Source organism: Euprymna scolopes, chromosome 9, assembly GCF_053919585.1.
Source record: "Euprymna scolopes isolate OS-2025 chromosome 9, ASM5391958v1, whole genome shotgun sequence".
NCBI classification, from domain to species: Eukaryota; Metazoa; Mollusca; class Cephalopoda; order Sepiida; family Sepiolidae; genus Euprymna; species Euprymna scolopes.
Window position 1 is genome coordinate 86388478 of NC_136490.1, and position 16043 is coordinate 86404520.

The 16043-nt window shown below is 31.6% G+C and overlaps 1 protein-coding gene across 2 annotated transcripts in view; it reads left to right on the top strand.

The window, feature by feature from the left end:
- LOC145284749 (protein mono-ADP-ribosyltransferase PARP16-like) overlaps nucleotides 1-11382 on the top strand; it is a 48810-nt gene extending 37428 nt beyond the window's left edge. The window contains exons 4-6 of one of the 2 annotated variants that reach the window (XM_080133707.1): nucleotides 808-976; nucleotides 5163-5307; nucleotides 10192-11382. In XM_080133707.1, the coding sequence (XP_079989833.1) occupies nucleotides 808-976; nucleotides 5163-5307; nucleotides 10192-10330 (453 nt within the window). In that variant the 3' untranslated portion in view covers nucleotides 10331-11382. Of the gene's footprint in view, nucleotides 1-807; nucleotides 977-5162; nucleotides 5308-10188 lie in introns of both variants that reach the window. The other variant, XM_080133706.1, reaches the window with a different exon arrangement.
- The last annotated feature ends 4661 nt before the right edge of the window (nucleotides 11383-16043 follow it).

Sequence of the window (16043 nt, forward strand, 5' to 3'; positions counted from 1 at the left end):
TCAGTTTTCCTGCTAGCACTAAATTAATTCAGTGTTTTTCTATTCATTCAAAACATGAACATACACATATATGTACGCATATCAACTTCATTTTATTGTACAAATATACACACATTAATAAACTTCATATTTTTTACATAAAAGATTTTTATTGCGTCAGCTTTTTGTTTAAATCATATCAATGAATAATTACATAAATTTAACATTTTAAAGATTTAAAAATGCTATATCATCTATAATATAAATCTCACCTGTGTGTTAAAATGTATGTATGCCTAAAACTTTTGACAACTGCATCTGAACATGACGAAATCAGCCTCATTTTAAACCTTGAACTTTTGGACGACAAATATCGAAAAATTGGCCAAAAACATTAATTCCTTCACCCTCAACGGGGCAATTTTTTACTAGGAGGGGGTTGCATTTTTTCACAGATATTTTCGAGAGTCATCCACTCTTTTCGATTGAGTAGCCTTAATTTTGATGTTCATCACTTCCAGTTTTGCGATGGACGCAATAGCAAAGACATCACGCTTATTTTATTTATTTTTTTTTTCTTCCTTCGCGGTAGGGGTTCGAGCCTGCCTGCCTACTACCACTTTTTTTTTTTTTTTTTTTTTTTGCTCAACACACACCTCCAAACACCTGGGCAATGCCGGGCACCCAGGCTAGTTACTTATATAGTTTTTCCATTTATTTAATTCTGCTTAACATGTTTAGCCTTTTTTCTTTTTAATGCTAAATTTTATAAAAATGACGTTAATTTTATCCATATTTTTTCTTTATTTTTTTGTATCAACTGTGTAGAATGGAATATTTGGTGAAGGCACCTACCTGTCTAGTGAATTATCGGTATCATTACATTATAGTCCGTCTGGCCTTGGATGGGCTAAAAGTCAACTTGGTGGTCAACTCAGTTGTGTTGCTGTTTGTGAAATTATTGATGATCCATCAGTCAAATGCCAACTAAAAGAAGGTAAAACTTTTTGTGAATTTATTCAATCACATCAAACTAATGCTTTTATATATATATATATGGTCAGAGAGGCTTGATCTGACCAATCGGTCAGTCACGCCAAACCGTAACGCTCCACATTAAAAAATGACAACTCTATCTAAGAATAAAATCCAAAGGTACTTCAACATCTTTCTATTCTCACTATTAAAATAGGCAAATCAAGTAAGCGCTAGAAGGCGGTGGCCAGGGTCAATCAATTATTGAAATGGGAACCACATAATTCTAACGTTTCCTTAAAACTGAGAAGATGAAACTGAGGGAAGAACAATGGAAAAACCAAAAGAACACACTCTGATGTTCCAGATATCACCAACTCAGACCGTGAAAAAGAATTCAATCTTGAATATATAGATAAGAAAAACTTTACAAGATTCATAGTTATTGAAACCTTGGAAGGACAAAGACCAGTGATCTGTTCCCATTTCTAATTGAAAAGGTATTGACCGAAAATAGCAACCCAAAAACAGTTTAAAAAAAAAAAATGAAAAACTGTAACTTGTTACAGTAGACAAAGATGCAAAAAAAAACTCTCAGGGATGGAATAATTCCATACTTATAAATGCAAGACTTTCGCCCACAAAAGGTTAAACACTTCAAAAGATGTCATAGGAAGCCATGAACTAACTCTAGCTATGACAGAAGAAATTAAAAATGCTCTAAAAAAAACAAAAACAGGGAGTAATTAATCACGTCCAAATCAACATAAAAAGGAATGGGCAATCCATACCTATGACAACTTATATATTAACATTTAATACTCTTAAAACTCCAAAAGAAATTAAAATTGAATACACAATCAAAAAAGTGGAACCATATATACCAGCTCCTCTAAGATGCTTTAAGTGCCATAAATATGGCCACCATAGAGAAATTTGAAGAGGGCACAAAATATGTAGAAAATGTGGTCTAAAAGAACTCAACGACACTGAAAACAGATGCCCCAATGAAATTAAATGTCCGAATTGCTTGGAAAATCACCCAAAATATTAAAAAATATGCAAAACCTTCACAAAGGAAAAATAAATTGTGGAAGTAAAAGACAAAGAAAATATATCCTTCCCTGAAGCAAGGAAAATAGTAAACTCCACCAAAAAGTAAACACTTATGCAGACATCACAAAAAATTAAAACCAAACTAACCAAATCAACTACCAAAACACTCAATAAATTAATTTCTGAACTCAAGAATCCAATTGAAACTTTAAAAACAAACCAAAATGAAACTAACAATAAACAAATATCGGCATCCTCAAAAACTCAGTCAAGCGACCAAAAACAAGTCCCAAAGAGCAAAAAAGAATCTGATCAACAAATACTTCAAATAAACCAACATGAAACATCCAAGTCACGAACAAGGACAAAAGCAGACATTAAACACACAATATCAGGAAAGATGGAAGCAGAACAGGAAAGCACAAAACCTCCTTCTTAAAACCATAATAAACCAAAAACAGAAATATTATTAAATGAAAATAAATTTGAATAAAAATTGGGAAAGATGTGTAAGATAGAGTAAATCAAAAACCCCAAACCAAAACACAAAAAAAACTCAGCAAGATTTCTCAGCTGAGACACACAACACAGACTCTCTACTTCCAAAATAATGGAGAGAGATGTGAACTTAAACAAAACAATTAAACCCCAAGCGCTCAAATAACAAACTAAATTAGAAATTCAATCTTAAATAGAATTGATGATATTTCCAAGAATAAAAACATCCTTTTTTGTTGGATACCCAGTCATACCAACATAAAGGGTAACGATAGATCTCACAGAGCAGCAAAAGCAGCATTAAGATTGATCCCAACCAAAGATAAGATCCCTCATACTGATTTAAAAAAACTATTAATAAATATATTAGAAATACATAGCAACAGCTGTGGAGCTTTTGTACCAAATCAAGGAAACCATAGGAAAACAGAAACCAAACAAAAGAATGACCAGAAAGGAGGAAGTTATAATAACAAGACTCTGAATAGGTTGTACCTCTATAACACACTCTTACCTACTCAAAAAAGAAGCCCCATTCTGCATACCCTGCCAGGAGCCATACACAGTCAATCATATACTAACAAGCTGTGAAGACCTGAAAATAAACCGCCTAAATCTATATAATGAAAAAACTAAAGCACATATACACTCATGTAGAACCAGCTACCCTCCTCAAATATTTGAAGATAACAGTTACTCAGCAAAATTTAAAAAAAAAAAAAGTACCTTATTTAACTATATAAACATGGACACTTAACACCAGATACATATGTAAACCTTTTAATTTATAATGTATATAGTTATATAACTAAAATTGAAAAAAAATGTAAAAAATAAAGACTTCGGCATTAAATGACCACTAAGGTTAATATGCCATAAAACCAATCAATCACAATGTCAGAGAGAATTCAAAGACAATGTCAGTGAGAATTGTTGAGATGACTTGGAGCCCAACTACATTTGGAGTGGATTCTCTCCTTCAACCATCTAACTGCTAGACAAATGGATCGATAGCAGACCTCTTTACTAATCCTCTCTAGAATTCTTTTTTAGAAGACTGAGAAAAGTTACTGGACCAAGGAAAATTTTTATCATGGCTTGGCACTTGCTGAAAAATTGCGATTCACCCCACAGCCTACAATGGCCCTAGACTAAATGGTTGAAAATGAGGTCCTGAAAGGTGATATCAATCACAGGGTTCCACACAGATTACTCTGGCAAAGTTTAATTCAAGAAGGCCAGTCGGGCATCTCCAAGCCTTCCTTATACAAATATTAAATAAAGACCTGTTTGCATACTCAGTCCTTCTGTTCCAGAAAAGTGAGAACAGAAGATGCCGAAGGATCTTCAGGTGATCCAGAGGCAAAGGAAGTATGCCCAGTTGGTTATGGTTAAGAGGAAAGACTTAAGTGGTGCATACCTCTACCTTTCTAAGTTTCTTTTGAAGCTAAGCATTTTTCATATTTATAGATTGGATATCAATTTGATCAAATCTTAAAAAAATATTGACAAATTCTTTTTTCTTTTCTTTTTTTTTTTTTTAAATATAAAAGCTCTGAATATGGCTGAAATATTATTTTTAAACCCCTTAAACAGTAATCATTGTACATTTTATTTGCTGCATAGTGCTGTGTACGAGCTTTGTAAAACTTTAAATTGAGCGAGTTGAGAAAGGAACAGCTGATTCTAAGGTGAGTAAAGCATCTGATTTGGGATATTGACATATCAGTAGACGTCCTAAATCCTGCTAGGTATGCCTTGTTTATAAAAATAAAAAATGGATACAACACAGAATAAATCCAGTGTTGTCTACAATCCAGCCTATTATATTCCTCCTCATCCTTTTTACCTTAAATTGAAGATATCTGGTTACAAAATTGTTAAATAGACTTAAATGGACATTATAAATGTGTATAAATCGCTAATAAAGAAATACTTATTTTTGATATAGTTGTATTTGTTTCTTTGTTACTTTTCAAGATACTTGTACAGTTTAATCAAGACATTAAAAAATGGAATTATCAAAAAAAAGAAAAAGAAAAAAAAAGTTATATTGTACGTATTTGTTATGGAATGAAGTTCCCCCCCCCCCCAAATTCACTTAATTTGATCAAGTAGTTTTTTTTTTTATTTATTTTTTTTTTTACAGCGAAAAAACAATTTATGATACCGATCAAAAGGTAGCTATGTTTTGATTTTCAAGAAGAAAAGCTATTAAGATGGGTAGGGGGGGGGTCAGCGCTTTAGACTGAGTTATCACCCCATGGCTTGTTCTAAAAATTGAAAAATGGCTACCTTCAGCGTGCCATCATAAAAATGTGTTTTTCCGCTATAAAAAAAAAAAAAAAAACTACTCAATCAGATTAAGTGAAAATTCTTTTTTGGAGAACTTCATTCCAAAACGGATATGTACAATATAACTTTTTTTTTTTCTTTTTTTTTTTTTTCAATATTTTCATTTTTTAATGTCTTGATTAAACTGTACAAGTACCCTTTTCAAATTTAACTTCCAAGAATTGAAAAGACAAGTATGGAATGACAATTGTAATAAAATTTGTTTTGAAATCATCAGAGAGCTGATAAATCAGCAACTGAAAGATATTTTTCAGTTTTAATCCAAACTAAACCAATTGTCTTGTGTTTTTTCACTGTAGGTGAAGCTGGAGCTAAGAGATCACGAGCTTTGGTACCAAACAGTATGGCTGGAGAAGTACCCGAGAAATACTATGTCATCAGAAATAATGACGTAGTCAAAGTGAAATATTTGCTTATTTATGCTGACAAAATATCGAACAACACGTAAGAACATTTGGTTTAGTCTCAGAAAGAATAAATGTTTCATCTATCTTTAATTCTAAATTTTAAAGAGATACATCTATTCTTAACTCAGTTGCTTGTCACTGCACACTTTTTAATAAGTTTAATATGATGAGAAGAGAAATGAATGATGTAAATAATTAAGAGAGAGATAGAGAGGAAAGAATATAAAACAAACTTAAAACGAATGGTTATTAAGAAAAAAATATACATATTTACTGGAAAATGGTTAACGTCACAAAATGAACTTAATTTTTTCAAAATTTGCAGAGTTTGAATGAAAATTTGCCACAAGACAAAAAAAAAAATCTTTATTTTTAATCTATAAAAAATAAACTAAACACAAATATCCACTGCTGGTAAATATTCTATCTAAGAGAAGTTATTTTTGTTGGCCATTTTAAATATTAAAAAAATAAATATTAACTAAAATAAATTATTTTCATTAATTTTTGATGAATGTTCATTGAAAACAGAAAGTTTTGTCTCAGATTTGTGCCTAGTTTATTTTTATGGAAGAAATGTTTTCTAAGTAGCGTGCTAATATTTCTTGTTGAAAAAATTATCTTTCAAAATCTGATATAACTTTATCAATATTAGAATTAAAAAGATTAATATAAGTTATATAATCTGATTCAAAATACTTCTGATTCATACTGAGAGAAAAAATTATATGTGATTAGAATTAATAAAATTTGCTAAGTGAAAATTAAGTGTCTAAAATGCATTTAAAGTTCCTAATTTCTTATCTAAATAACATGATGACTCTATATTCAAATATTAATAATTTTACCTTTTTCGGTTAACTTTTCTTTTTTTAAAAAAATTTATGATTTCCAAAATATATGCAAATGTTGACTATCATGATTATTGAATAAAAGAAAACCTAAATAAAATTATTTTTAGGTGGGGGTCATTTTTATATAGTATTGAGTTGAAATTTTGTAATTTTAAGTTTAATTTATAAAAGACAAAACAGGCACATGCGTTTTTGTATGTCCAGTAAAGGCTTTTTCGGGGGGGGGGGGTACTATGTTTTAGAACTTTTTATATACCCCCTAGATCATAATATCTACGATTTGGGAAGGGACGTCGGCTGTAGATTTATTTGGATCGACTTTTATAAAATTCGCGCTATTCCGTTCTGTCGCGTGTTTGTTGGTGTTTTTCGTATAAAAGCGAAACTGAATTGGAATAAAAGTGAGTCGCTGGCCTTTGTGGCCAGCACGTCTTGAAAGGCAATCAGCTTTGTTCACTGTGAGGAATATCCTTCATATCAGACAATTGCTATTCATTAAGACACTCCCAGATCTCCCCCCTCTTGGGGGGAGCTGATTTCCCTCACGACGACGGAAAGCTGAAAGCTTAACTGGCTTACAGCCAAACTTAAGTGAGTGATTTCATTTCTTCGCCTGCGCGAATTCATTCAGTTCCACTTTCTGCATGTCAATTTTCTGATTGCTAAATTAAAACGCTTTTCATTTCCTGTCCCGTTGTGACGGAGCGGTAAAATGTCATGTTTTCTTTCACTTTCTTTTTCGCCTTCATGTCAAGCCTGCTTGCCTACTAAAATTTTTTTTTTCTCAACACATACCTCCAAACACCTGGGCAATGCTGGGCACCCTCGCTAGTTTGAATATAAAGGTTTGGTCTTTATAGTTATATAACAAAAATTGTTTTAAAAATAAAAAAAAAGACGTCAGCATTAAATGATCACTAAGGTTGATATGCCATAAAACCATTCACCTCCCCTGAATGTGCTGTTGCCATCGCGCACAGAAATCACTTTTTCCATAGTTACCAACGTAATAGATGCACTGAAACTAAAGCTGCTTTCAGGACCGCCAGCAGCCACTGTAAAAGAGTAATAAAAAATGCAAGAGAACTATATGCTTAATCCGTTAAATCCAAAGTAGCTGAGCAGCGGCTTGGTTCCCACCAGTTCTGTTAAATAGCAAATAGGATCCTGAACAGAAACGTGTGTTCTATCCCAACCATTATCAATGGACCAGAGGTCATCTCGACAGCATCCGACAAGGCCAAACTATTTGCCAAGAACTTTGCGGCAAATTCTACCCTGTGCGATGAAGGCCATCAACTCCCCGTATTCCCTCCTATAACAGACAACACACTATGCAACATACAAATATCTGTGCGTGAGGTTGCCAAGCTAATCAAGAACCTTGACTCCAGTAAAGCAACTGGTCCTGACGGTATTCCAGTTATAGTGTTAAAAAAATTACAACCAGAACTTGCCACCATACTTAACAAACTGTTTAAGCGTTGCCTTAAGGAGAAGTGCTTCCCAACACCCTGGAAAACCTCATCAGTATGCCCTGTATTTAAGAATTCAGGTGATAAGTCATCTCCCTCTCAGTACAGACCAATAAGTCTCCTGTGTGTCATGAGTAAGTTGCTGGAATCCACAATAAATAGAGAAGGAGTCAACCACCTCAGCAGAAATAACCTTCTTAGCGACATGCAATATGGTTTCTGTTCTGCTAGGTCTACAGCAGATGTGCTAACGGTTATATCTCATAGGATTAACGAATCTCACGACAAAGGCTTCATTTCTAGGGCAATTGCTCTTGACATATCAAAGGCCTTCGATAAGGTTTGGCATAAAGGCCTACTACACAAAATTTCCATCTAACTGGAAATGTTTTCTCGATCATTAAATCATTTCTCTCTGATAGGCTCATAAGAGTAGCATTTGATGGGCAGAAATCAGAGGCCCATAGTATTAATGCTGGAGTCCCTCTGGGGTCCATACTGGGCCCAACTCTCTTCCTGATCTACATCAATGATCTCCCAAAACACATACTAAAATCTTTCGTTGACATCTATGCTGATGACACGACTATCTATGGCAACACATCAAAGGCCGTAAATGATGATGTTCTCTCTGATTCTCTCTCCTCTGATCTTGAGCGCGTGGTACAGTGGGAGAAGAGATGGCTGGTTACCTTTAATGCATCTAAGACCAAGCTCCTATCTCTACATCATAAACGCTCTGATTCCCATCTGGCATCAATTGAAATGGATGGCTCTCGTCTAGGGGAGGCCCCATGTTTTGATAAGCTTCTGGGCTTGACCTTTACTCCTGATCTTAAATGGAACACGTACATCAAGTCTGTGGCTAAGGTCGCTGGGAAAATGGTGGGATCCTTCTACCGCTTCAGAAGATATCTCACTAATGATGCAATTCTCTACCTATATAAAAGCCAAGTACGTCCAAGGATGGAGTACTGCTGCCACATCTGGGCAGGAGCTTCTAAAAACAGCTTATCCTGCCTTGACAGAGTTCAAAATAGACTTTGTGGCTTAGTGGCGGATGCCCTTTTCTCTTCCCTGCAACCTTTTTCCCACAGAAGAGATGTAGCGAGCCTATCTTTGTTCTATCGTTATTTCCATGGCAAGTGCTCGTCTGAGCTCTATTCTCTGATCCCACCTCGTCAATCTTTTTCAAAAAACACCCGACTAGCTGAAACCACCGTCAATAATTTTCCCCACTCCTTATCTGTGCCTAAATCAAAACTAGATTCCATGAACAAAGCTTCTTTCTTAGAACTGCACACCTGTGGAACTCTATTCCGCTTGCCTGTTTCCCTCCTGACTTCAACCTGGATGTCTTCAAGTCCAACACAAACAAATTCCTGATGAACCGCCCCCTTAAGTAAGATACTTTATCAATTCTCCAATACTATTACTACACTATCCCATTGATTACTGTACAGACAATAACCCTTATCCCCGAGTGGCCCTTGGGCCTTGATAAGTGGTGAACTCCATGTAAAAAAAAAAAAATGTTAAAATATATGGCCATGGAAAAAAAAGGAAAATTTAGCTATTTAGAATCAAATAATTTTCCAAGTAAATTGTTATAACAAACCTTAAAAATTCAACAAGATAACTTTATATATAAGATTATATGTATATTATGCTGCTGCTATAAAGCATAATCATGTTGACACATTGGTTATCATTAGCATGGTCACTACCAGATAGGTGACCATTTGGGAATGTCAGGTGCTATATGTAAGAGGATGGCAAAACCTTCCTGTAAAGCTATAGCCCCAAAGATGCTTTCAGCAAGTATTTCGATATCAAATTAGATTGTTATGGTAGCATATTGCTATATGGAAAAAAATGTTTTATTTAATATATCCCAGAAAAATGTTATACATAGTTAATTGACTCGGTTACTATATATTTGTTTATTATTAGTGTTGGGAGGATTAAAGAAAAATCAGAATTTTTTGAAGTATCAGAATTAGAAAAAAATCTATGCCTGTTTTTTGATACCAAAATCAACTTTTTAATTTTTTTGTTTATTTAAAACAATTTTCCATTGACAGCACTAATGATAAAATTCAAATATTTATGTTAAACTAACAATAAAACTAAAATCTATGAATCGTCCTCTGCATGTGTATTTTTACATCCGCAAAAATATCCAACTTACATTAGATTTTTACGGTAATTCAAAAATTAAAATAAAAAGTTTATAACTAAATATTTAGAGATTTAAAAAGCATAGGAATCAGTAATTTGGAACGGAATCGGTAACTTTATTGGAATGGTTAAAAATACTGGAATCCTCTCATTATTTATTGCTATAAAAAGATCCATTCATTGATCATTGATCAATCCAATCTGTTATTTTTACTATATTAATATTTTTCTTTTTTAAAAGCCCTCAAAACAACATAAAGGAAAATAGATTTGGAATAATGTTTTAACTTGTTTAATTACTTGCACAAAGATTTATTTTTTCATCTATTTTGATGAATTATTCTTTCCATTCTTCCAGTCCTTGATTTTTATCTTCTGTCTCATTTTATCATTTTTTTTTTAATTTAGCAGCTTACCCAATCGGATCTCTTGGTTTGGACAACACAAGTTTGCACTTCTAATGACCATCTACGTTCTCTTGTTAGTAACAATTGGTTTGTCAAACTCCAAGCAATTTAAACAAAGTATGCGACGTATTTTCAAGTCCTGAACTGCTGAAAATAGTTGAAACAAAATGATGTTGACTGTAAAAAAAAGTAAATCTCATCATCTCCAACTGGCAAGATGGTAATGTCCGCACACAACTCATTTACTCGTGTATTCTATGCCTTACACTTCTAACAAACAGAATACAGCTTCAAAAATTGAGTTGCATGTAATACTTGGGAAATATGTGCTGTTATGTGATAACAGATCTTGGGACTTTTTAAATTCTAAACTGGTTGCAAAAAGGAATTATTTGGAGTATTTTGTGGGAGGAGGAGATGCTACAAAAATCTATTAAGAACATTTTTTGTAGGTGGAGATTTTTCTGTTTAGCACTATTAAAGTATAAGGGAGGACTTTATCATTTATTTTTTATACTAGTTTGATATTTTAAAATTCATAATGGTATACGTTTTAATTAATGCCAATTTATTGAATACAAATTCATGTAAAAAAAAATCTATATTTAAAAAAATCTGTTACTTTTGTGTCAAAGATTTCAAATGATATTTTTCAAATAACTTATGCCATTAAAAGTATCATTTGCTGGGCTACAAAACCTTTTTCTAATTGACATTATCCCAATTCATTATAACATGTCAATCAATTTTGATATTTTCTTTCTTGGTTTCACAAATACTTGAAGATAATAACTTGGTTATTTAAAAGATAAAATCAGTTGCTCACAAGTTTCACTTAAACGAATCTGCCTTTTACAAATAACTTTTTTTTACTGTACATATTGTTTTTCAACTTTTTAAAATAAATTTTTGCATGCTCTTAAATGCTTTCGATCAGTCTAAATTTAAATTTTACTCCACAATCAGCATTTGATCTGTTAAACCATAAAGCTCTATTGCTAAGAAATCGGCTCAAATTATTTAACAATATGATCCATGAATTGTGTCTAAAGTAATTTTAGGGAAATTTTTCTGAATAGTGAAAATTTCGAAAGCAGAGTTGGGGTGAAATTATTTGTTTTTATTCCCTTTTTTATTTTTTGTAGCCTTTGAAGAATTGATTATTATTTAACTTATTAAAAATATTAAAACAATTTTTTTGTCTTATTTGTATTTTGAATTTTAAAATAAATCGAAAATAACATTTTTAATATTAATATCTAATGATATGCATGCTGAAATTTTTTTTTCTCATTAAATAAAAATCTTTTCATTCTGCATTATTTTCACATGTGCAATAAAAATTTGGACTTGTAATTATATAATTATTATTACAGTAAATAGAAACATATCCTTTTAAATCTTTCATAATTATTTTAAATGGCTATAATAATAGCTTAAAAACTCTAAAATGTATTTTTTAAATTCAAATTATCTTTTATCTAGAGTAAAATAAAAATGATCTCTGTATTAAGATTATTCTACAAAACCATAAAAATAAAATTGAGTAATTCTTGAAAGTAGTAACTGTTTGTAAAGTTATTTTTCTGTAATTATTCTGCTGCTCTACCAGTTAAGGAATGAAGGTAGCATTTCTCTATATTCAGATTTTTTTTCTTTAAATCATTCTGTGATGAATACATTGAAGATGCTTATTCAACTTCTTTCCTACAGTTTTGTTAAATTCATAACCCTGGTCCCTACATTAAGTAACCTCATGATTTATTTGGAACCTTCTGTCTCTGATTAAATAATATTAATCTGTTTGCTAACGAGATGACTTTCTAACAAGAGAAAATGCTTGGAGCAAAATGTAGTATCTGTTTTGATACCACAATCCATCTTTTCTGTTCTCAGTCAGTTATGGAGAAATTCTTCTGGACTGAAGTAATTTTATTTTTTATTTTTTTGTTGAAATCCAGAATGTTTTTTTGTTGCTGGATTTTCCCCACATTAAAAACCAACTTACTCTGCCATTGTGGAAAAGTAGTGACTTGTCTCTAACAATAATGAGTGGTTCATTCACAAAACACCATCTCTTATAAGTAAATCCAATGTTACTATGACAACATTGAATTGTTGCACAACTTTGTGCCTTATGTATTTAAAAAAAATTTTTTACTAATGAGTCACTACTTTAGATATTCTATTGATTTGTGTGAAAAGAAAACCATTTGAAACACTTGGTAGAAGCATATGTATATAATTTTTCATGAGAAAAACTAAACACAGGAATTACATGACCAGCAAACAAAGATGGTTACCTTGAAAAGCTGTAAGGAAGGTGACACAGTAGTTATTATATATTAAGTAACTTATCCCATTTTTGTTTTTAGTTTGCAGGATAAGCATATTTGCTTCAAACAAAAATGATGAAGCCTCCAGATCTTCTTTATATGAATAGATTTTGAAAATAGTTGCTCTTAAAGAGATGCACTAAATCATTTTATTTTTCCCTAGAATATATTTTTTACTATTGTTAAAAATGATAAACTTTAAGTTTTTTTTTTTCTATTTATTTTTCTTTTCAGTAGGATTTTTAATCTGCCCTTTTTTTATTATTATTAAATTTCTCTTGAAACAATTGAGAAAAATGTATTTTTGTTTAAATATTGAAAAGAATTTATTTATGTATTTTTATTTAAATATTGCAAAGAAAATTTGTTCATTAAAAACAATGACATTTTAATATAAAACCATTCATTAATGAATTTTATCTTGGAAGTTTTCAACTTTTTTGAATAGAATTCCATTTTTGCTTCGTGTCTTTCGATGATTGTGTGAATACATTATTTAATCAATATAGTTTATCTAAAAGTACATTTTTTTTTGTCAAACGAGGATATTTGAAAGTTACTAAAATAAAATCTTACAAATGTTTGTTTTTATGTTGTTCTTATTAATCTTAGGTTTAATGATTCAACTCTGTTAGAATCAACAATCAAGTCTGAATTTTATGTGCAGTGTTTTCAAATACAGACTAACATTCATAGATTTTTTTGTAAATGTCAAACTATTGCTTTTCTTTTTATCAATAAATGACTGAAATGCAAATGTGTCTCTAAATGCAATTGTCAATCAAACTTTTATGGTTACCGATGACCCAGATAACCTTTAATTTTTTTTTTCATCACTTTTGAATGCTAACCCAGTCAATAATAATACTAAACTAGTAATAATGAGAATATAGACATCTCTTCTATCTATCTTCTGATATATATAATTAATAAAACAGAGACCATTTTTCCTGTCTAGAATAAAACATTATAGCAATACAAACACAGGCACCACATATAAATTCAACATGGTCACACTACCTGCTAATACTTGATGTATGTTTTCTGCATACTATCAGTCTATTTTATTCAATATCGTAAATTCCTATAATATTTCCAAAACAAGTCATATTTACAGGTTACACTCCTTATTTTCTCCTCAATCTCTTATAATTCACCAGTCCAAATATTTCATAGTATTAACTTATCTACAATAACTGCTATTATTTCATTTTCATTTTATCTTCTCCCTCCACCTCATGCTCTACGGAAATAACCGATCCTTTCCTCTTTAACTCCTTACTTTTCTAATGATTTCATTGGCTGTTTGCTTCCATTCCGCTATTCTATTATTGCTTCTATTATTCTACTAGCCTGGTTGGAGGTGTGTGTTGAGCAAAAAAAAAAAAAGTGGTCGTAGACAGGCAGGCTTGAACCCATACCGCGAAGGAGGAAAAGAATGTGAAAAAAATGTGACATGTTTGCTGTTGCCTCCATCGCCAAACCGGAAGTGACGTAGGTTTAAATTAAGGCTACACAATCAAAAAGAGGAGAGGACTTTCAAAAATATCAGTGAAAAAAGCGTCCTGTAGAAAAGTGCCCAGTTGAGGGCGAAGGAATTGTTTTTAGCCAATTCTTCGGTATTTGTCATCCGAAGGGTTGAGCTTCAAAATGATACCAATTTTGTGAAAATCCGTCGCCTCGATTGAAAGTTTTAGGCAGACATACAAACATTTAAACAGAGAGGTGAGATTAATATTATAGATTGTTGTTTAGTCAGCAAATGTGCTGACTAAACGATTATAGTTCTTCCAACATTGCATCCTTTTCTAATACTAACCACATCATATTTTTAGATCACACAGACTAAAACAAAAGCCTGACTACTACACTATTTACCCATATACAGGTAATTCAATTACATATTTCAAGATATTTTGTCATTGTCTACATAGAATAATCACAGACAATAAAGTAATTAGAAAACAAAAATTTGGGATGCCAAAAGCATACATTTTTTTGACTACCAAGGTTTGTACTTAGATTTTTATTTATACTAAAAAAAAATGAAGTTTTATTCATTTTAAAAGTTATTTTTGCAAAATAGGAACCCATTTTTTACAACATTATTCTGTATTTTCATCTAACACTTTAATAAAAAAGATATTGTAAAGATATTGGAGGAACTGTATTTTATTATGAAGGGTGTGTTGTTTCCTGGGTATTTTTTGTTTAAGAAAACATTTTAAGAAATGACTGCTGATGAGATATTGTCTATTAAGATCTTGTTTTAAAATGAATTCATTCTCTACGCTTATTCAATATAGTTTTTTCTTTAGGGTATTTAAAAAAAACAGTTGACTATTTAATTTGTAATCTAAGCTGTGGTAATATATAAATGAGTACATGTATGAAAAAAAATTAATGTGACGTAGAGGATCAAAGAAAGAATTATCTTTAAAAAGTTGATTTTTAGTAAGAATGAATATCAGTTAAATATGTCGCCAGCAAGTAATTTTTATGATATTAAGATCTTCATGTCCCCATATTTTAAAGTGTCCTCTGTTTTTGTTTGTTTTTCTTGTTATATAAGACAACTGACGAAAGCTCCAAGCAATACAATCCCCCCTCCCCAGATTAAGAATGAAAACAAAGAGTACACTGGATAATGAAGGTTTTAATATAGGAACTACTTGTCAGCAACAAATGTAACTGTGAAATTCGTTCATACCAGACTCAAACATCCTTAAATATCAACTTTTAAGGGTGAGCTTTTGGTCCTCTGACAAATAAGAATAAAAATTTTGGTCTCCCAAGAAAAATGCACTCTGGATGGGTACCAATATGTAAATTACCTCAGTCTAGAAACATATATAAAATGTTTATTTTGCAATGTATGATGCGATTTTTGTAACGACCAGGGAAAGGAAAAATCAAGCTGAGTGTAAGAATAGATATTACACTTTGGTCCTAGCCAAATGATTCAGAACATAAGTGAAGCAAAAATATTCCTGTGTTTTGTGTGTATACTGCATTATACACTATTCGTAAAACAATTTATCGAAAAAAACATTGTTTTTGTTGTGGGACAAGACCGAATAAAAAAACAAATGCAAACCTCATTGGTATATAATTGTTTAGTTTTGTTTAAATGACTTTATTGTTTAGATGATGTGAATTACATATATCAAAATGTAAATATTTATTGCTGAAATTGCACAGTATAATGACGTTTATTTTAGAACAAAATGCAAGAACTGGCTAATTGATGACTATTGAAATCCGATGAATGAATGTAACGCTAGGAAAAAAAAAAAGGCGTGACGGCACTGTAATGGGAAGAACACGTATACTGTTGTTGTTGACGCGTGACCATTGGTATAAAACTTTGTGGGCAAATCGTTCAGCGATTAGACAAAAAAAATGCGTGTAACGTTTTTAGAAACGCCATATTTTAATTCAGTTATATGCTATCTAATCATTTGCAAATAGTAGAACATCGGGAGAATAATGGAATGAAAAACAACCAATGAAATCACTG